The sequence below is a fragment of the Prionailurus viverrinus genome, chromosome E3, assembly GCF_022837055.1.
Source record: "Prionailurus viverrinus isolate Anna chromosome E3, UM_Priviv_1.0, whole genome shotgun sequence".
Taxonomy (NCBI): Eukaryota; Metazoa; Chordata; class Mammalia; order Carnivora; family Felidae; genus Prionailurus; species Prionailurus viverrinus.
The window spans coordinates 5,295,778-5,318,428 of record NC_062576.1 but is presented as its reverse complement, the minus strand read 5'-3'; the positions used below and the strand labels follow the sequence as shown (position 1 = coordinate 5,318,428).

Here is a 22,651-nt window from a genome sequence, read left to right as displayed (position 1 = left end):
TCTTTAAAGGGGCACCATGTTCGGTGGCTCAGTTGGTTGAGTGTCCCCCTCGATTTCGGCTCAGGTCATGAGCCCAGGGTCATGAAGCTTGCTTAAGATTCTCTCTCTCTCAAAAAAAAAAAAAAAAAAAAAAAAAGATTCTCCTTCTTCTGCCCCTCTGCCCCACTCCCTTCCTCCCCCAAGTAAGTAAATAAGATCTTTTTTAAAAATGTTCTAAAATCAGGGGGTGGTGGCTGCACAACCTTGTGAATATACGAAATCCCACTGAAATGCATGCTTTAAAAGGGTTGACTACTACGTTATGTGAACTATAGCTCAATTTTTAACAAAAGAATAAGTACTTTATCACCAAATAGGTCCCAAGGTTCGTAATCCCTGACTCCCATAATACCTTGGTTAGATCAAACATTACTTCAAGAATATAAGGGCCTCTGATACCATACACAGCAGCAAGCCAAATCATTTATAAATCTAAGAAGCTACCAGACTATTCTTAAGTTTAAAAAAAAAAAAAAAAGGAAAAGACGGTTTGAGTAAAAATGAGGCAGGACAGTGGTACAGGAGCAGTGTGGGAAGTTTGTTGAATGGTTACAAAAATGTTCCTTTCAGTGGGAGGCAGAAAGGAGTAATTTGTGAGAACCCAGAAGACTGAGCCCACCTAGTGTAAAGGATTCTTCAAAATATCGTTCACGCCGGCCCAGATACAGCAGTGATCTGAGCAAGAGAACAAGGTTTTTTTTAAATGTGTTCAGTGGTCCTCATTTATTACATCCACTAACTTGTCACTGGTTTGCTTTTTCCTATAAAGTTTCAACAGCCTTAGGGCACTGAACAGCATTTTTGTGCTGAATAATAAATCTGTTTATTGCGGATGCCCAGAACCACAGAGATGTAAAGAGACCATCTAAAAATAGAGTATGGCATTTCAAGGAAACCTGTTCACAAAATCAAATCTAAAAAGAGCAACTCAGAAAACTACCACAGGACTGCATAATTTCTTCACAGGCAGCCCTGGTCTCAAATAGCCCCCAAACAGGATGTCTGGCTACAATTAGAAGAAATCGGAGAAATCTGACCTCCTTAACATAAAAAAAAAAAAAAAAAAAAAAAAAGGAAAAAGAAAAAGGAAAAAGGAAAAAGGAAAAAGAAAAAAAGAAAAACAAAATGCTTGAGACACACAAGTATGTGAAAATCACTGGTCTTATGATAATTACACTTATCACAAAAGCTATTTTGAAACATATAATCCACCTTCAGCGACAGGGTGATGATATGTACTTGGTCCTCGTAAGACAGAGCGGATCAAAGACACAAAACTTTTAGAGTAATTACATCGAGGCAGACCTGCCAATTTGAGATTTAATTTGACTGAACTGCTGATTCCACACTTACTTGCTCTCTGGTCAAGGTGCTGCCCAACAGACCTAAGGAGAGCGAGCTCCGCTCCCTTCTGCAGACCACTGCCACCCCTGCGCCAGCTGGAACCGTGTCCTGCCCGCCGAGCCCCTGCCCTGTGTCACACCAGGGGGGTCGGGTGTCTGGGTTCACGAGGCTACTCTTTCTGCCTCCCCCTGAAAACAAGACTCAGCCTCGCAGATACTCTCTGGTTACACGGCTGTACATGTAATATGATTAAGAAGGAAAACCTAAAACACCTACTCAACTAGCCACAAACAAAGTGAGTACTTCAGGGTGGAATCTGAATCAGCCGTCTGAAAGGGAGACTCCTAGATCCTGTCGCTGTTTCTTGAATACTTTTATGGAGTGTCACTTTTTTTCCCACCCTGCCCTTTTCCTTTACTGAATTTTCATACAATGAGTTCGCCATGACCATCACCGGATATACTAACAACAACAAAAAAGTTACAGCTGGATCCTGTATTAGTCTCAGCTGCGGCCAAAGTTAAAAATGTTTAAAGCCAAAAAAAAAAAAAAAAAAGTTTAAAGCCTATAGGAAAGGGGGAGAAGGGGGAAGAGAAAAAGGGGGCAGGAGAAGGGGGGAGAAGAAGGGTGGGGAGGAGGGGGGACTCACTCCTAAGAGATTTCAGGTTTGTTCTTCATCCGAGAACCTGGCAGCAAAAGCTTCTCTTTTGTAATATGTAAATAAAGTTTGTCTTACTAAATTTTCCAATTCTGAAGCTCGTTTCTTTATAAAGCCATGGCCACATATTAAAATAAAATTCTTAATCACCTCCATATGAGGGCAGGTCTAACAAACCACTGTGTATGTTTGTCCAAGTTCACCCACGCACATATTCCATTGACATCTGAGCCGCTTAGTAACTCCTTTCGGTTACCAATCTAATCCACATTTACCAAAGAACAAGAAAAATGAATGTGACTTTGACCTTGAATCAAATAGATGACTTTAACGTATTGAGAAAAATGACACTAAAGAAACCAAAACACTTCTCTCTCCTGTTTATACATGTAACCTGGATTATAGGATGCAAATGATACTAGGAAATCGTTACAGGCACTCCAAAAGTCACCATCACCCCCCAAAAAAATTGTTTTAAAGACTGAGAAAACGTGAGGCGCCTGGATGGTTCAGTCTCTTGAGCATCAGACCCTTGATTTCGACTCACGTCTTGATCTCAGGACTGTGGGATCGAGCCCCACAATGGGCACCATGCTGAGCCTGGAGCCTGCTTGGCATTCATTCTCTCTCTTGCCCTTTCCTCTGCCCCTCTCCCCTGTTGACAACTCACTCACTCTCTTTCTCTCTCCAAAAAAAACATTGAGGAGACATAAGTAAATGCAAGGTATGAAACCTGATCAGAGCCTAGATAGGTAAGAAAAATAGATATGAAACACTTTGGGAAAGCAGAATTTGGACTGTATGTGTAAGGATATCACAGAATTACTATTGATTCTCTGCAGTGTGGCAGGGGCGTGGAGAGTGTCCTTAGGAGATCAATGCCGAAGTATTTAGGGATTAAGCGTTATGATGTATGTAACTTACTTTCAAGTGATCCACCCCTCCCTGGCCCCCCTCCCCAAAAAACCCTGTAATTTGTATTAGAGATAAAGCAAATGCAGCAAAATTTTAGCAACTGGTGAATTAAGGTGACAGCTATATGGGTATTCATTCAACTTTTCTGTAGACTTGAAATTTTTCAAAATGCAAAGCTGGGGGAGGGAAGATACAATCATCTCATTGCCGGTTATCTGCTATTCCTAAACCGGAATACAGCAGCTCTTTCACTCTGCTGAGTACATAATTGCGGGCAGGGGGCCTCCTATGTCGATGACCACGTTTCAAATGCCTGACTGTTTGGGATTTTTGACAGATTCTTCACTAAAGAATTTCACTTGGGTTTTTTTCATGTCCGTTTCTCATACAAGAAGGAAGACTGAAGCTTAAGGAGATTATACACACAGACTCGAGGCTAGAAGTATTGGAGCTGCATGTATTTACTTAAAAAATATGTCAACAACAATCAGTTCTACTGGTTAAACAAACTTCTGTATGTGTACACAAAGCAGAGACACAAATTCTCAGAACCAACCATTAACATCACACACAGCTGGCTATTTTCTGCCCTGAAATATCCTCCAGCGGCTGAGCTGACATAGCAAACGGGCAGAAATTCTGCAATGTTAATTCCCTTAATTAATTAGACCACAAGGGGGAGGGGGCCCTCCAGTCCCACAGGACGGAGATTATCTGGGGAGCAATGACTGCATGATTCACCCCAACAAAGTCAGCCGCAAAGAAGCAAGGCTGAGAACAAGGGAGGCTGCCCAGCACAGAAAGGTCCCAGGCTTCCAGATTCCACTAAGTGGAGAATAACGTACTCTGGGTGGAGGGAGGGAGGGATGGACATTAGCAGAAAAAACTTCAGTGAAACATGCAGCAACAGCCTTCTAAAATTAAACGTTTATAGTAAAAGCCAGACTCCCTTCTCCAGCATTGGGGGAAGATGTTCAGGTTAGTATTACCACCCAGGCTTGGCCATTAATCTCTTGCACCAGTGAAAGTTGAAACAGCCTTGACTGTCATTAACAACTTTTTAAGGAAATGACTCCCCTGTCAAATCCGTTCCTCAAATTCCCAGATAAAACCGTGGAAGCCAAGCTCATGTGATTAGAGAACTCCGATGATGGTCTCCCCAAGAGGACATGCCAGCCACGGGCTCGGCCACGGGCAGGCCTGCACCATGCCTGCAGGTGGCCGGAGGGACCGGGGCGGTCGGCTTTGGCTTCTCCCTCAAGAGTGAGACTGGGTCTCACCCGGCCCCAAACCTTCACAGATAAAACGCAAGAGGGAGATCAAGTTGCTAACGCGAAAGCAGCCTTCAACACCCCTGAAAGAGACAGTCGCTATCATCTTGACACGCAGGACAGTCTGCTCTCGGCCAGGATCTTAATACCTGATGGGAAGACAAAGCGAGAAGGCCCCAGGCTCCTCCTCAGTAGAGGAAAAAGGGTGGAGGCAACACGGGAGGCAGAGGAGACTTCAATCCTGAAGCCAAATGTCTAAGCAGCAGAACCCAGGGGAAATAGCTCAGCTTATGTTCTTTCCAGATTACTAAAAAAAAAAAAAAAAAAAAAATTAGTCATGTTCTTCATGTCCAGCCAAATGACCGGGCATCTGTGAGGCAGAAGAAGCGCGGGGGTGCCGCACGAGCGTGGGACACGCACCGGACCGCGCTCCTCGCCACGAGAAGGCCCACAGAGAGGAAGCGCTAAAGCCCTCGGAGACCGAGGCGACCACAGGAAGGAGGGAAGAAGGCATCTGACTTTCTTCCGTAAAAATAAAAAATGCCACAGTAACCATCTGACTAGCATACGGCTTAGCCACTGTTTCAAATGAAAAAGCGAATTTGGAGACATGTTACTTTGGGGACCCACGAGACGCTCTGCGACCCCCAAGAGCAGGCCACACTTGAGAAGAACGCTTATCCAGTATGAAGATCCCTTCCGCAGCGGCCGTGAAAGGCACCGTTTTCTTCTCAGGATGCGCCGTGCTCTCAGAAGCGCGGTCACAGGCTGAGAAACGTCTACAACCGCTCGTCCTGCCCCCACTTGGGAAGTGCAGCCTCACCGTGTGAACAGGCCAAATGCTTCCAAGTCACTGAAATCCTCCAATTTTCCCATACTCTAACACAAACAAAAATGAATTCGTTTGTCTGTCTCAATTCAAAAAAATTTTAATTCAATTACTGAAACTTGGAAAAGGACATTCCTGATCATTTTATTTCCTCTCTGCTAAGAACTAAAAGGAAGTCCTGTCTTCTAACGGAATATTAAATGGCCAACGTCTGCCACTTTGGATTGCTGCACGGTTAAAAATGTTTGCGTTAAAATAAATGTTACAAGGAGGTGCCACATGCAACTATTAACGGATTCACGAGCATGTGAAAATACATTTTGTTTTATTAAAAGTAGGAGAACATATCAATCTCGAAAAGAAAACGTAACCCAGCTCGGTTCTTCAAGTGGTAAGTACGTATGCTTGATGAATACCTATGGAAGAGGTTTCCTCTCGCACTCCATGGGGATGAGGTCCTTGCTGTGTGGAAAAGACAACTGACCTGCCTGCTGCCACAGCCAGTGTCTGGCAAGATGCCTGTACTCCTTACAGAACGCTTCTCAGCCATGTAAACAAGAAGGGCATTTATCGTCCCGCGTGACAGGAAGTGTGGACACAGGGAGGCTCCGGGTGGGGGACATTCGGCAGCTCAACCACATCCTCAAGGAGCCAGCTGGTCACCCTCAGCGTGTGGATGGACATCAGGAACATCACGAATGGAAGCTGACTACCCAACAGGCCAACAAAGTCCATTCAAAGACAAGGAACCGTCTTCCGTATTTTTCCAAGAAAGAAGAAACCTTTCCAAGAAGTCCCCCCGCAAACTGCCCTTCACAGCTTACTGGCCAGACCTGCTTACGCTCCCTTCCTCCAGTCGATGCGAAGGAAAAAGGGATTTCCTTCCCTGGTTTATGGCTTTTAAGTTCCACTCTCTAGTGGCCATAAGGTCCCCTTCCCTAGGAGTTGATATCGTAACAGATCAGACACCCACAGCCACCAACTGAGCAGCAAAGGGCCACAGAGAAATGAGCCAGGTGATCATTCCTTCCCCTGCCCCTCAAAGTACCTACACCCTATTTTATGGTTTAAAATCAAAGGTTGTTACTTGCAAGTTACATTTTATAGAAAGGAAAGAAATATCCAATTTTTGTTTCTTTTCTAAATACATCATCCACCCTAACACTTAAATCAATTACAGAAATAGCTAAATAGTCACGGCTTTAATGAACCCTCCTATTATCAAATTGTGGTTTTAAAGAACCTCGAGAATGTAAAATAATAAATGCAACCCAGATGTTCACTGAAAAAATGAAAACAAGATTGTTTTTACTTCATAGCAACCAGTAGGTCAACCCATTTCCTCCTTCAGAGAATTCTCAGAGGACCACAAACTCCACTCAAAGACCATGTGTTTCATATGTATCTGTCCACAGAAAAAGGAAACTCTGCTGTCCAAAATAAACGGAGAATATTATATGTTCCCATGAAAGTGAATTAGAAAACTGCAGTAAGGCTGGGTCTACACACAGCCAAACATCTGGATGAAACTGGGGGAAAAAAAAAATCACTAATTACCTAGATATTGGGAAATATTTTTCAATCATCATTAAAATGTCCAGTTTTGTAGCAAACTGCTTTTATTTATTAATTAGAGGAATCAGTTTTTCAAAAAGAAGAGTACAGTAATTAAAAATAACCCTGCTGAGAGTTTAGGACCGGAACTTATTTTCCACGATTTGAACAGAGCTCCTCGTGACCGGCAAAAACGAAGTCAGCCGGAAGAGTGAATTTGCTCTGTGAAAGCAAATCACCCAATCTTCGTGGACAACTAACGTGACCCAGGTGGGTCTAGTATTTATCAAACACTGAAAGATAGATTTATCCCAAATAAACATGTGCTGAATTGTCTGCAACCAAGCTGTAACACCCTACAGAACCTGATGTCTGTCTACCAAGTCAAATGGGGAGCTGACTACACAGTGCCGAGAAGCTTGATTAACTTCAAAAATCAGGAAGGAGAGTCACGTATCTTCTACTCTCATCAAAGGGACTTATTCTTCTCCCACAACTGCAGAGTAGTTCTATCGTGCGCAGTGTTTGATAAAACCTATCTTCCCAAGTTTCAATAGTCCCATCTCACAGGTTGATCAACCTGCTTCCTAAAGGATGTGCCAATAATCCCTTTCAGAGCTAATGCATCTCTCCCCAAGTTACTCTAAGAGTGTGACCATGCCACCTGCTATGTTAACTCACCTGGTATGAGTTGCTGTGGGTCCTCCATCAAAATGATTTACTCAAGAGAAGTTTCGTGGCAAAACACACGGGCACCCCTCTCCCTCGCCAAGCCCCAGCCCTCCAGCCACTCTCATCCCCGGGGCAAACCTCCACCCGCAGGCGTGGCACCGGCTCTTCCTAAAGCAAGCAAACATCTTTCCCTGTCCCTCCTCTGCCTGCCCCCTGCCTGTCCCCCAGTCCAGGGGACACTTCTCCATCCTCATTTAAGTGTACCTCTCAGGGGCATTCAATGCGGCTGACCACTCTCGCTTCCGACAACACCACTCCCCCCTCTACTTCTGCAACACCGCACAACCCCCAAGGACCCCAAGGACCCCCCCCCCCCCCCCGCCAACGCCACTGGCTACCCTTTCCAGGTCTCCTTTCCTGGGCTGTCCCCAGTCCTGGGACTTTCTCCTTTCTCTCAGCTCTCTCCCACGAGTTATCTCGTTCATCCGGTCCCACTAACTAAAGGGCACTGAAGTCTTCCCAAGGTTCATCTCCCACCCAGTCAGGTCCTCCAAGCAGCGGACTCTCACAGCCACCTCCACTGGGACTTCTCACTACCGAGTCCAGTTCTAAACACCAAAACTGAACTCCTGAGACGCCGCTTCCAGTAAAGGCTGACTAGTTTGTAACCGACAAACCCACCTGCCAAGAACAACCGAAAGAGCGGAACAAATTATAAGAAACAACTGTGTGAAGGTATCGGACAGCTACCAAATGCAGTGAGGACTCAGGAGGCCAGGATCCCAGAGGTAAGTGCAGAGAGGGGAACCCAAAATCCGGGCCACTTTTCTCCTGGAGAGGTTTGCCGATTCACTGTAGAAGCAGAGAGGCCAAAACGCTAAGCAGAAACAAGTGGTGGAGAATGTGACTGGGCCGGCATGGCCTCCGGCAGTCTTAGGGGTGGGGGGAGAGCTCAGGGGCTGCCAGATAAGAGGAGCCCAGTAAACAGCCCAGGCCTTCGGGGCGGGTGGGGACCGCCAAAGAGCTAGCCCAGGAGGGGGGCAAACCAGAAGCAGAGCAATCCTCACAATTCTAAAGTGGTATTTCCCTTGAGGAAAATTGCCAGAGTCTACAAGTTTTCACACACATGGTCTACAATTACCAGGTATGTCTAGAGTCACGACCACATGACTGAAAACCAAGGGTAGAACAGACAACAGAATACACTCACAAGCTATCCAAATACTGACATTATCAGACGAGGACCTTATAATAACCGTGATTAATACAACAAAGAAATTAGTTTACAAGATGAGAATTTTCAGCAGAAAATTGGGAATCTGAAAAAAAGAATCAAGAAAACTGAAGAAGGCAGTCACTGAAAGAAATTGAGAACTCAAGACATGGTTTCAGTGCGGGTTGGAGATGAGGGAAGGATTATTCGTATTTTGGGATACAGGTCAGAAGAATATACACGGAGTGAACCACAGACCCATAGTGCGGACAAGAACACAGAAAAGAGAGAGTCAGTCACACAGCTCATGATGAAAAGGTGGAGTCCCAGAAGGAGAGATGGGGAATGCAGCCAAAGGAATGAATGGAGAGATAATGAGCACCAATTCTCCAAATCTAAGGTAAAATTAAGTCTGGTCACGGCACCACCAAAAAGCAGAACCGCCACCAGCCCCGACAAGGATAGTTTTAAGGAAAACCACATCTGGACGCATCACAGTAACAGCTGAAAATGAAAGGCAAAGAGAAGAATCTGAAAAGCAGCCAAAGTGGGGATGGGGGAGGGATTACCTTCAACAGAACAAGACAGATACAGCTGATTTCTCAGCAGAATCCATGGAAGCCAGAGGCAATGAAGTGGCACGTCGAAACACTGCAAGAAATTAACTTGATAAACTACAATTGGGGCGCCTGGGTGGCGCAGTCGGTTAAGCGTCCGACTTCAGCCAGGTCACGATCTGGCGGTCCGCGAGTTCGAGCCCCGCGTCGGGCTCTGGGCTGATGGCTCAGAGCCTGGAGCCTGTTTCCGATTCTGTGTCTCCCTCTCTCTCTGCCCCTCCCCTGTTCATGCTCTGTCTCTCTCTGTCCCAAAAATAAATAAACGTTGAAAAAAAAATTTTTTTTTTTAAATAAATAAACTACAACTGTACACCAGTGAAAATATCCTCCCGAAGCCAGGGCAAAGTAATGTCATTTTTGACAAAAAAAGCAAAAAAAAAAAACCCACAAAAACCCTCCAAATGGCTTTCTCCTAGCCCCGCCTCCCCGGACCTCCCCTTCTCCGGTGGCAGCAGCACCACCTTGTCACACAGGCCAGAAATCTGGATTCCTCTCTGCCTCCTGCACCTCTGACCTCCCAACTGTAGGCACATCCATCCGATTCTCCAAAGAACATCTCATCACTGGTAACGCGATGCACTGTTTCTTCCTCAGGAGGCAGGCCAACGTTTAAAAGTCTGATAAATGCCCAGAGTGGAGGAGAATGCCCCCTGTGAGAAAGCAATCTGTCAGCAGGCAAGGAAACCAAAAGGAAGCCTATGCCCCGTGTGCACAATCTGGAGCTACGCTCTAGAAAAACTCCCCCAAGTCTGGAAAAGGAGACAAGCCCAGGAGTTCACCTGTGTGTGTGGTTCACAACGACAATGTAAAATCCTATCCGGACGATAGGATACCATTTTTATAATTTTCTTAAACAAACCAAGAAGAGATCTTTACCTTGTTTATGGACATACACCTATATGCTAAAGTAGGAAAACCACACCACAGGACCCACAGCTAATCCACACCTGCCCTTAGGAAATCCACAAGGGAGGAGGGGTGGAGGACCAAGAATAATTGAAAAGGTGATATTCCCTGAAGGTCTGTGTACTGTGTTCCAGGTCTTGGAGTATGGTCTCAGGTGAAGGCAGACAATATTCCTGCTCTGATGGAACTTAGAGTCTACGAGAGAAGAGGCAAACAGTGTACAAATATGGAATAGGTACAGGGTGGTAAGTGTTAAGAAGCCGGGAAAGGGTAACAACAGGGGGTTATTTCAGACAGGCTGGTGAACGAAGGCCTCTGTGGCAGGGAGACATGTGGACAGAAACCTGGATGAAGGGGCCCTGGGTGGATCAGTCGGTGGAGCGTCTGACTCCTGATTTTGGCTCAGGTCATGATCTCACGGTTCTTGAGTTCGAGCCCTGCGTCTGGCTCTGTGCTGATGGCATGGAACCTGCTTGGGATTCTCTCTCTCAAAATAAATAAACTTACAAAGAAAGAAAAAGAAACCTGGATGAAGCCAGTAAGCAGGAAGCAGAAACCTCAGTGAAAACCACTATGGAAACAGCAAGTGCAAAGGCACCGAGGCAGGGTGTGCCTGGTACGTTCCTGGAAGATCAAGGAGACCAGCGTGGTAACAAGCGTGGTGGGAAATGTCAAAGACACAGCAAGGGATGAGAGCAGGGGCCAAGGACAGCCCTCAAGAAAACAATGTTTTTTCATGTTTTTAAAGGGTTATTTAAAGAAAGAAAAGAAAGAAAAAAAGGAAAGGAAAGGAAAGGAAGAGAGAAAGAAAAGGAAAGAAAGAAAGAAAGAAAGAAAGAAAAGAAAGGAAGAAAAGGAAGAGAAGAAAGAGAGAAAGAAAGAAAGAAAGAAAAGAAAGGAAGAAAAGGAAGAGAAGAAAGAGAGAAAGAAAGAAAGACAGACAGACAGACAGACGGGCACCTGGGTGGCTCAGTGGGTTGAACATCCAACTTTGGCTCAGGTCATGATTCACGGTTAGTGGGTTTGAGCCCTGTGCTAACAGCTCGGAGCCTGGATCCTGCTTCGGGTTCTGTGTCTCCCCTCTCTCTGCCCCTCCCCTGCTCGCACTGTCTCTCTCTCTCAAAAATAAACTAACATTAAAAACAAAAAAGCAGTGCTCGCTTTGGCAGCACATATACTAAAAACAAAAAAGCAAAAAATTTGTGACTGTATGTGACATACAAAGCCAAAAATATTTACTACCTGGCCCTCTTACAGAAAAAGCTCGCAGCCCCCTGGACTGATAGGCCCTGTGGGCCACAGGAAGGCCTTTCAAGACAGGGTTCTAGCCTGACAACAGTACAGACTCAGAGAGGGGGTGACATGACCTGTCTTAAGGGATCGCTGTTGGACATGGATGACAAGAGGGAGAACATCTGAGGCTAAGGCAAGAGAAGCCAAGGAGGGCACCAACCAACAAGCAAAAAGAACAGCGTTGCCACATGCAGGGATGGAGATTTACCCGTAATGCTGGAATTACTATTACTTTCTTACAAAAGACCTAGAATAATGTCACAGAACATTACCAGCTACTCTGTTAACTCTGAGTAACGGGAACATGAGTGTTTCACTGTTTCCCCTACTTTTCTGTGTCTTTATAGACATCCATCTTATCTCTTTCCCTTCACCTCTGCCTCGGCTGCCCAATCCCCACGCCTCTGCGACTCTCCCCGGAGCACCTGCTCAGCTCCTACTCCTGGACACCCTCCCCTCCTCCAACCCATTCTCCACTGGGTGGCCAGGAAAACTCTCCTTAAAAGGGCAGGGGGTGCAATGGTGAGACATGTGGCTTCTGGGGCCGGAACACGTGGACTCGAATCTCTGCTCCACCCCTTACTATAGCTGTGACATCCAATGCAAGTCGGTTAGCTTCCCCACACCTCTGGTTTCCATTTCCATCTGTAAATGGTGGGTAATGTTAAGCGTCTAACAGGGTTACCACGAACATTAAGCTAAGATACAATAAAGCACACAGGACGGAACCCCAACAGCCGAGAGCATTATGTAAACATCGGCTAAAATTATTGAAACAGAAGTCAAATATCACTGCCCTGTTTAAAAAAAATTTTTTTTTTTTTTTCAACGTTTATTTATTTTTGGGACAGAGAGAGACAGAGCATGAACGGGGGAGGGGCAGAGAGAGAGGGAGACACAGGATGGGAAACAGGCTCCAGGCTCCGAGCTGTCAGCACAGAGCCTGATGCCGGGCTCAAACTCACGGACCGCGAGATCGTGACCTGAGCCGAAGTCAGCTGCTCAACCGACCAGCCACCCAGGCGCTCCTGTAACAACATGTTTTAAACAGAATGTAGAAACACTGAACCGTTGGGACATTTTCAATGGCCCGTTGCTATTCAGTGCCATTATGCACATGTCCCTTAACCAATTCATGTATTACTGGACAGTGGAATTGTCCCTATTTGAGAAACAGTGCTGAGCTGGGCATGTTTGTGCCAGAATCTTCACAGTTTGATTTCTTTAGACTACACGCCCCAAAATGGAGTTTTTATTTTATTTTTTTTTAAATTTTTTTTTCAACGTTTTTATTTATTTTTGGGACAGAGAGAGACAGAGCATGAACGGGGGAGGGGCAGAGAGAGAGGGAGACACAGAATCAGAAACAGGCTCCAGGCTCTGAGCCACCAGCCCAGAGCCTGACGCGGGGCTCGAACTCACGGACCGCGAGATCGTGACCTGGCCGAAGTCGGACGCTCAACCGACTGCGCCACCCAGGCGCCCCATCACTGCCCTGTTTAAAATCCTGCATTGGCTTCGTGAATCCCTTACCCCCTGAGGCCACTCCTTCCAGCCCCGCCCCCTGGCACTCTTCCCCCCAGAGGCTTCCCCTGCCTCTCCCCCCAAGTCCCTCCACCCCTGATGATTTCCTTCAACACACTCAGCATAACTTGTGATTATTTTATGTGTCTGTTTACCTTTCCTGTCTGTCTCCCATCTAAACAAAAGCTCTGGGAACGCAGGAAATTCATCTGCCTTATTCACCGCTACTCAACCTTGTGCCAGGAGCAGTGCCTGGCATTTTGGTAGAGGCGCTATCACTATCCGTTGAACAAGCGTTCAAGAACCCGCTCTAAGCATACTCTGAAAACACCCATCATGTCACCTCTTAAACATTAAAAGACCAGTAATTTCCTGTGCCTTGACTGGAAATATAGATAACATATTTTATAACTTTCTACATTTAAATCTTTTTTTTTTTTTTTTAGTATATAAAAATACTTCACGACACCTCAGTGACTCAGTTGGTGAAGCAGCCAACTTTTGATTTCAGCTCAGATCATGACCTCACAGTCATGGTTTGATCCCTCCATCAAGCTCTGCTTAAGAGTCTCTCCCTCTTCCTCTCCCCTGCCTTCACTCTAGCTCTCTCAAAAAAAACAAAACAAAACAAAAAAACCCTCTCAAAAAGGATGTCTTCTTACCAGCATACTATTTTTCTGTGTGAAATGGCTTTCCAATTTTGGAAGAAACAGAAATAAACTTTTTTGAATTTCAAAAAAATTAAAAGGCACAGAGCCACGGCTCCACTGCACCTTCATTCTCCACCTGCTCAGTTCCCATTGCCCTCCCCCAACAGGGAAACCTAATTCTTGGTTCCTTATTTAACCTTTCTGAGAATTTTCGCACATACACAAACACTTCCGAAAAAAAAAAAGAAAAGAGAAAAAAAGAAAAGAAAAGAAAAGAGAAAAGATGGTAGCCTACAAAGCACACTTTCCTGCACTTTGTTTTTGTAACTTAGCATTTTGGAGATCTTTCCAGATCAGTTCATAAAGTGGTTCCTCGTTCCTTCCTACAACTTCATTCACCATCTGGGTATGAGATTTACCCGATGAGTCTCCTGTGGATAACCTGGGTTATTCCTCATCTTTTACTACCACAAACAATGCAGCAAATAATCGTGTACCTACAGCATCTCCAACATGCACAAATATACCTTCAGATTAAATTCTTCGAACTGTTACTGCTTGTTGAAAGGATTTGCACACTTGCAATTGTTTAAAAAGCTGCTGCTGCCCAACATTGCTGCATCCATTGGGATCCATCCAGAGAAACAGAAGAAGGCCCTCCAGGGATCTCAAGTGGAGGACGTTTCATACAAGGAGTTGGTTACATGCGTGATGCAAAAGCTGAGAAGTCACACGGAAAATGGTAAGACAACCAGAGACCGCAAGAGCAAGAAGCTGATGCCACCTCTAAGTTGGAGGACCAAACGGAGGAGGGATTTCCAAAGCTCAGGGAAATGGGCAGGCGCTGGAGGCAAAAGGAGACCGTGCAACGGCCACAGAGACGGTCTGAGGCCAAACGTAAGGAGGAAAGAACCTGGTTTCCCCCTTCCTGTAGCCATCCATCTCTCCCACCACCCACCAGAGGCTCGCACCACCCAAACCTGGCTGCAAGCCAGCTGATCCAAAGGTCTGGGAAATGTTGCCTGCAGGGGTGACTCTCTCCACAGGGGAAGGGCAAGCAATGGACCTGAGCCAACAGGACCCAGGCTGTCTCTGTAACTAATTTACCCTCCCACTGCCAACAGATGGTTTCAAAGGTGGGGGGTCCTTGCTTGGCTGACAGGTGAAAGGTGGGTTCTCAGCCTGGTCTTAATCTGTATTTATTTCATTATGAGTGAGGCGGAGCACCTTCTCACGTGAAACACACGCTTATAATCCTCATCTACACTGACTGGGGGTGGGGAGGGGAAAACCAGCAAAGTCCTTCACGTCATCTGCCACAGATGGTCCATTCGGGAACATCAATCAGGCACATTCCCAAACTGAGTTAAGATGGTGGCAAGGAGCCAAACTAGCCAGTCACCTGCCAAATAGAGGCAAATCTCAAGAGCTGTTCTAGAAAAACCGAAAGGCAATAAAGCCCCGAAGGAATTAAAAATACCTTAACTGCACTCTGGGCACACTGTAAGTAACAATGTGTTCTTGTAATCTTGTAACCAACCCCCCAACGTGGTCCTCCTTAGAACTGCCCTCCAACCATTCAGATCACCACCCTCTCCCCTTATCTTCCACGGAAAGAACAAATACTACTACCCTGAACAAAAATTCAACTTATAAAAATAGCAAGTAAGAATCATTTGCAAAAAAAAAAAAAAAAAAAAAAAAAAAAAAAGCTCTTAAATGATCTCTCCTGCCTGTGTAACTACCATTTGCACAGATTATTTACCCTATCTTGTAAACAAGTTGTAGCTGACTTCCCCATGTAGGGTTCAAAGTTCTCTACTCTAAAAATATGTACACAAAAGTTATGTTTTACGACTGGCTGGCAAACGACTGACAACTGAAATTACTCTCTTTCGAAGGGCTGAACTTTATTTTTAAAAACGTGAATTTTGGGGCGCCTAGGTGGCGCAGTCGGTTAAGCCTCCGACTTCAGCCAGGTCACGATCTCGCGGTCCGTGAGTTCGAGCCCCGCATCAGGCTCTGGGCTGAGGGCTCAGAGCCTGGAGCTTGTTTCCGATTCTGTGTCTCCCTCTCTCTCTGCCCCTCCCCCATTCATGCTCTGTCTCTCTCTGTCCCAAAAATCAACGTTGAAAAAAAAAAAAAAAAACAAAAACGTGAATTTTAGGGGCACCTGGCTGGCTCAGTAGGAAGAGCATGCGACTCTTGATCTCGGAGTGGTGAGTTCAAGCCCCACGTTGGGTGTAGCGATTAAACATCTTTTTTTTTTTTTTTTTTTTAACATGAGCTTTAAAGCAAAGAATTTTTTTTTTATCTAAATGGCAGTAATAACTGTAAAGAACTTTAAAGAGGTATATTAACTTCAAAACCTCCCCAAATAGTCAAATACAAGCACATCAAATGTGTATCATAATTGCTATACAATGATTCTTATTTCAAAACTCTAAGGCTTTCATTTACCCAAAAACATATTTATTCTAAGATAGCCAAATTTATTTTTAAGTGTCTCCTATAATTCAAAGAAGATAATAAACCTTATCAGTAAAGGTTAAAAGTTATTTTCCGGCACCTACCATGCTGCTGGGCATTTTAGTAGACAAATAAACAACTGGTCATTGACAATTGTTCTAGTGGATTAAATGGTACGTTAAAAGCAATCACACCCTTTTCCCAATGCACAGGTTTTTTTTTATAAGGTTTTTCTTTAATTCAAATTTGAAAGTAATGCATATCATTCCAGAAACTTGGAAAACAGAAAAACGTTACATTCACATTACATTACGTTGCTTCCACCAGGACATATAAAGCAACTGCTTGTTTCTAATGGTTCTAACATTTCATCAATAAACTTCCCATAATTTACCTCACCTTCCTCCTATCAGGCATTGCCATTTCCGATTTTCTACTACTACAAATAGTATCACGCACATCTTTGAGCATGACATTTTTGAAAACCTCTCTCCCGGGAATACAATCTGGAAATTAGTAGCCCAGAGAAAGTTTTAAGACTTTTGATACTTAATAACATCCTTTGCTACAGTACTCAAGATCTGTAAACTGCTGGGCCACGCTGACTTCCTTTTCTAATCTTTATGTCTGCTTTTACCTTGAAACCGTCTCCATGTCTTTATTCACAGGAGTCGGAAACGCCTTCCAAACAAAATCGCCAAGCCGGCTGCCTACCTTGACTCTGATGTCAAATGCTTAAACGTGATGCCTGTTTACTCTGTAAAAGGGAAAAACTGCTGTATGCCTGTTGTGTTACCCAAGTTGTGACAGGCAGGAGGCAGGGGATCTGGGGAGAATCCATCGCTTAGACTCTTCAGGCAGACAGCCTGGCTTGTAGGAGGCTCTGCAACTCGGCTCCTTCTTTCCACAGCACTTTCTTTCGAAAAACAACACACCCACTCGATGCCACAGTGCTATCCCTAGCTTTAACTATGAGAACTGAATTCGACAAATGCCACCAAGCCTGCCAGCTTCCCACGATCACAGTCGCATCGCTTCTTGGGGCACAAACCTCTCGGGCAGCCCTTACAGTCTTAGAAGGCACCTTGATTAACCAACCACTTCAACCTGAAAGCGCTCGAGACTGCTGATTCTCACAGGCGGCTGCAGCCTGTAATTAAGATTTTTTTTTTTTTTCCTCAAAACCCTCCCTTATTACAAGGGGTTCTGAAGATCCCGTCTGTCGGCATCAAGGAGATCTTCAGCCAAAGTATTGAGAACCTCAACTTCGGGTGTGCCTGCAAGACAGGGGTGGTAACCCCTCCGCTTTCCAAACCAACGACCCCACTCCACACACGCGCGTAAATGCAGCTTCACGGGCATGATTCGCAGCATGACACGACAGTAATTTGCACGCCACTAAGTCATCCACAACAATTGCAAATTAACTGGGCGTCAGGCACACAACCCGGCTCTTGCTGCCCTCACCTGAGCGCGGGATGCCCCGGGCTTATTTGGGGGGCTTAACCCGGAACGTCCCCCAGTTCATAAAATGCCTGTGCCCCGGCTGCCCACTCCTCGTTGAAGCCTCCCCACGCACCACTTGTGACCTAAAGCCCGGCACACGGGCACACGGCTTTCAACCTTGTCCCTCCACCCGCCCCTCTTGGACCCCGAGGATCCCCAATTCGGAACTTTCCCCTCCCCATTTCTCGGGGATACCCCGCTTCCCACCACCTGGGAAGAGACACCGAAGGGTGGGGAGGGCGGGGGGGTGGTCAGCCTCCTGCGGTCGGGCTCCGGAGGGCGTGAACGCCCTTGGCGACGAGAGGCGGGGAAGGTCGCCCCCAAGGTCCCCCGCCCCGGGAGGGCGACCCCCGCGCCCTGCCCGAGCCCCCGGGCCACCCCGGCCGCCAGCGACCCCGGCCTCGCCCCGGACCCCCGCTCGGGCTCGGAGGCGACCCCGCCGGCCCCCCTCCGCTGGGCCCCGGGCCGACCCGCCGCGGGCCTCGCCTGTCGCCAGCCGGCACGGGCGCTGCCCGGACCCCCGACCCCGGACCCGCCGCCCCGCTCCCGTCCGGCGCGCCCGCGACCCCCGCCCCAGGCCGCCAGCCCGGGCCGGCCACACCTCCGACACTCACCGCCGCCGCCCTCACCGCCGCCGCCGTCTTCGTCCATGTTGAGGCCGCTCCCGCTGCCGGCGAGCCCGGAGCCGCGGGCGAGGGGCCGCGGGCGGTGGGCGCCGCGGGTGCGGAGCGCGCGTGCGGCCGGGCGGCTCCAGCAGCGCGCGCGCCGGGTCGCGGCCCGGGCCTCCTCCGGCCGGGCGGGGCGCTCTCCGCTCGGCGCGCCGTCACGTGACGCGCAGGCCCCGCCCCCGGGCGCGGTGGGCGGGGCCCGGGACCGCGCGGCTCCGCCCGCGGGAACGCGCCCGGCCCCTCCCGGACTGCGCGGCGCGGGCCCGGCTGGGCTGAGACGCGACTCTGGGCGGCGGGGGAGGGGGCCCGGGAAGCGGCGACCCCTGCTGCGCCCTCCCCCGCCTTCGCGCGGCCTGGGGACGCGCGTGGGGTCCCGGGCGCGGGATGCCACTTCTACAGACCCCGGCGCCGAGGGTCCTCCTCGCACGTGCGCTCCGGAAAAAAAAAAGCTCAAGAAACGCACACATTCAAAAGTCTGGCCTCGCCCCTTGGGCCCCGCGGCATTTCCGAGTAACCGGCTTTCTGATGCATAATGAAGACGCTTCTTTGCTGGCGACGAGCGCACTTTAAAATTAGCAGAGTGTAAGGCTGGACCCCAAACCCGCACACCTGGGTCCCACCCTCAGCTGGGGGCTGGCCCGGCTGGCTGGCCTCAGATGCTCTCGCACTGTCTCTCCAGTCTCCCTTGGAGAGCTGCCAGCTGCCCTGGATTTATGATGCAGAAGGAGCTCTGAATTCAATTTCCCGTGGGCACAGCCAGGGTCCTAGGCGCAGGCCTCCTGGGCAGAAGGCTTCAGCTCGGCCTGCCCCAGATCTGTGGCTCTCCTTTCTCCGTCCACGTCTTGCTTCCAGTAACTCCCCTGAAGCATTGAACGTGCGCCCTCCCTAGCCTTTCTGTTCATTTCGCTTGAACCAAATTGCATTAAAGAAAAGGAAACACTGTAATGGAGGAGATAATTCATCTCTAATATCATTTTCCAGCAACGATTTTATATTTACAAATGGCCTGTTTCCTTCCGCTGTCATTTATCAAAATGGAAAGTTTTCACCTTTTTGTTCAAGGTTGTGGGATGATTCCAGAGTGCAATCTCCCAATAACCTCGGGAATTAGACACCCAGCGTTCCTGTGCTTCTGCATTGACCGCGCACACTTCTGGGTGTCCCGAGATGGACGTGTAAGTCCCAGCCTACAGACGCGGCTTCCTGATCATGTCCCTGTCAGCTCGGTTATCTTGAAGATAACAGTATGGTTACTGAGAAAAATGACAGCACACTTTGAACTTGATAATGTAATATGTGGAGCTTACTCAAAGATACTATCAATTATAACAGCTTTTAAATGTCAAATTCCTCATTCTTTAGGTTTCTTAACATGTGATCCAAGGTGCTTCTCTCAAAGTTTGAATCTGAAAATTGCTCTCTGATGTCCATCTAAGACAACTTCCATCAGAATAAAGCGTGGCCCGGTTATCTGTAAGCAGAATGTTAGATTATCCCCACAGTTCAGCCAGCGCCTCCATTTTGACAAAGCCTGCAAAAATGTTGGGGTAATAAAGGCTTAGGATGTCATTTCCGTTGTTGTTTGGTTTTAGTTTATGTATTTTTGAGAGAGAGAGAGAGACAACAGGGGAGGGGCAGAGAGAATGAATCCAAGCAGGCTCCGCACGATCAGCAAAGAGCCCGACTCGGGGCTCGAACTCACAGACCGTGAGATCATGATCTGAGCTGAAACCAACAGCTGGATGCTTAAATGACTGAGCCACCCAGGAGCCCCTCATTCCTGTTCTTGAAGGGAGAAATTAGAAGACTTCAAATTACTAACTAACTAAAAAAAGCTGTTTTTCAGTATCTCTTATATCCCACCAAGATAGCATTTATCTAATCTGCACACATTCAGGTTGCCCCACATAGAGGAACATTAAGTATCCCAGTTACCCACTAAGATAGGCATTTGCTTTATGTCCAGCATGTGTGTGGTTTCATCAGAAGTTGAAAGCTTTATAAATGAATTTGTAAGAAAAACAATTTGTGCGGCAGACAGGGCTCCAAGATAACAAGTGTTAAACCTGAAACCCCGTTGCAATCCCTCAGTTAGACAGTAAGTATTTAGGAACCTGCTGTAGTCCAAGCACTGTCCCAGGTGCTGGGAAGATGATGATGAAAAAGATCAATTTGGTCCCTGTCCTCAGGGGACTTAAGACCTGGAAGGATTACAGCCATTAGGCAAATAATTACACAAATAACTCTGAAATTGAATTTTGATGTCCTAGCCTATTTCCAGACTTTCTCACAGTGTTTGCTGTTTCCTGTGTATCCGCTTTGCAGCCTTGAAACTCCTTCAGACGGAGACTATAGTCTGTATTTATTCTGACTCCACGATCCACCGCAGGGCCTGGCCATGTCAGAGAAAGGGAGAAAGCAACAGCTTTTGTTACTGCTGCTGAATGAACAGGGCCATCCAAAGGAGGACACCTCTTGAAAACATGTTGAAACCCATTTATCAGCCCTCTGACCATTGCAGAAATAGTTTAAGAAATCAAGAATGTGCACATTCCGGAAAGGTCAGAGAACTTCTCCTTTGTACATCAATCTCCATCCTCCAAGTGGAAGTCTGTGAAGCTGGACAGAAAGTGTCCTCTCCTAGCACTCAAGTCACAAGAGCCGAAACCCTGCCAAGGCCTGTGTCTTCCTGCTCAGCCAGAAAGAGGCTGCCTAGGCCGCCTGCATTACCCATGCATTCAGACCCTGCACAGAAAAGCAGAGACGGCAGTGACTGTCAGCAGATGGGAACCTCAGCTAATCCGTTACATCTGCTCAGGGGTCTGGTCCAGTCCAGGGAAGGCGCCACGCACACAGCAGCCAGCTCACTGTCAGCTCACGGTCACGGAAGGAAAATAATGCTTTCCGAAATCTAATTTCATCTCGGAAAGAAAACATCTCGTTGGAATAGAGATGACCTTGTGCACATTAGCATTCCCCACTCTGCCCAGGCAACCGACGGGGTCTAAGTGTCAAGACACATCCTCATTAAATTTTCAAAAGCCCAGACATCATGTCCTTGATGGCTTCCGCCTCTCTTTCCAATTTTCAAAACAGTCCACCTTGGTCTTGTCCTCTCCCCTAGAATCCACACAACTGACAAAGGTTCCCCGGCCTCAACTTCCCAAGGGCAGCTCAATTCCTTTTAGACTGATTAGTAACTTGCATCTCTGCTGGAAAAGGCACTCGAATGTTGTGTTAATGGTAAACTCTGAAAAAAATAATTTGGCTACCGCTTCAAGCTATTTGTCTTTGGGTAGAAAGGCTTTATACCCACTCAAGGTGACATCGGTATGAAGAATTATTACACGCAAGGTGTCTTCTATAGTAATAAAGAACTGGGTTGTTTTTATCTAGCTCTTCATTTTTATAGTACGTCCCTGACCTACCAAAAAACAAAAATAACTTTTTTTTTTTTTAATTTAAAAAGGTCCCCTTTGGAAGTTGGTCAGAGTCTGCAGTGTGCAGCTTGAAGTCACCAGGAAACTCCACCCTGGGGTTCAGAGTGTACTAACGGACAAGAAAAAGGGTGAAAATGACAAACATAAGTACATAGAACATCTGTCTGTGATCACGGTCCTCCAAATAGAAAGTGAGCTCCTAGCCAGCAGCTAAGTGACAGAACACACATCACTGAGTGCCATGGGACCCCCAGGGCCTACCTGTGTGCACGCAAATGGAGTTCTGCACTTTGACGTATAAGGCCTTGAGTTCTGGTCATTTGTTGCCTTTGCGAAAAAGCCCCACAAAAACCCAGTAAGGTCGTTAGGTCTCGGCCGTGATGCATCACAGCACATCATGTCTTCTAACGGGATAATGTAGGCTCTAAAGTCAGATGGCCCAGGGGCTTCCATGTCTTGCCTGTGTGGCCTTGAACAGGTTGCTTCACATCTCTGTGCTCCACCTTCTGCATCTGAAATGGGACCACCACAAACTCTGCCCTGTACGTTCTGGGAGCTAGAACTGCCTGCTACCGTATACTGGGCATGGTGCACAACAGGTGTCAGTCGATCCTCATCATCACCAAGAACAGAAGTATAGTGGGCGCCTGGGTGGCTCAGTCAGTTAAGCGTCCGACTCTTGATTTCAGCTCGGGTCGTGATCTTGCAGTGGTGAGATCGAGCCCCGCTTCGGGCTCTGTGCTGGCAGCGCGGAGCCTGCTTGGGATTCTCTCTCTCCCTCTATCTCTGCCCCTCCCCCACTCATGCTTGCGTGCACTCTCTCTCACTCAGCAATAAATAAATCGACATTAAAAAAGAAGAAGTATAAAGTTTCCTCGCTCACTCATTCACAAGACTGGCAGAATCTGCGTAACAAGATGGGGAGGCAAAGCTGAATCTCAGTAAGGGCTCCCACTGTCACTGCCACCTTCTAGCTGCTGTCTTGTCCTTCACATCTGCCTTCTGGAATGTTCCTTGCCATACACTCCATGCCCTCCGCTTGTGAATTGTCCCACACCTCATAGCTGAACGGACCTCTAAAGA

At 47.2% G+C, this 22,651-nt stretch overlaps 1 protein-coding gene across 1 annotated transcript in view; it reads right to left on the bottom strand.

Annotated features, from left to right (window-relative positions):
- CYTH3 (cytohesin 3) overlaps positions 1–18,210 on the bottom strand; it is a 100,751-nt gene extending 82,541 nt beyond the window's left edge. The window contains exon 1 of the mRNA XM_047838565.1: positions 18,075–18,210. Coding sequence (XP_047694521.1) covers positions 18,075–18,111 — 37 coding nt within the window. The 5' untranslated portion in view covers positions 18,112–18,210. The remainder of the gene's footprint in view (positions 1–18,074) is intronic.
- Between the last annotated feature and the right edge of the window lie 4,441 nt (positions 18,211–22,651).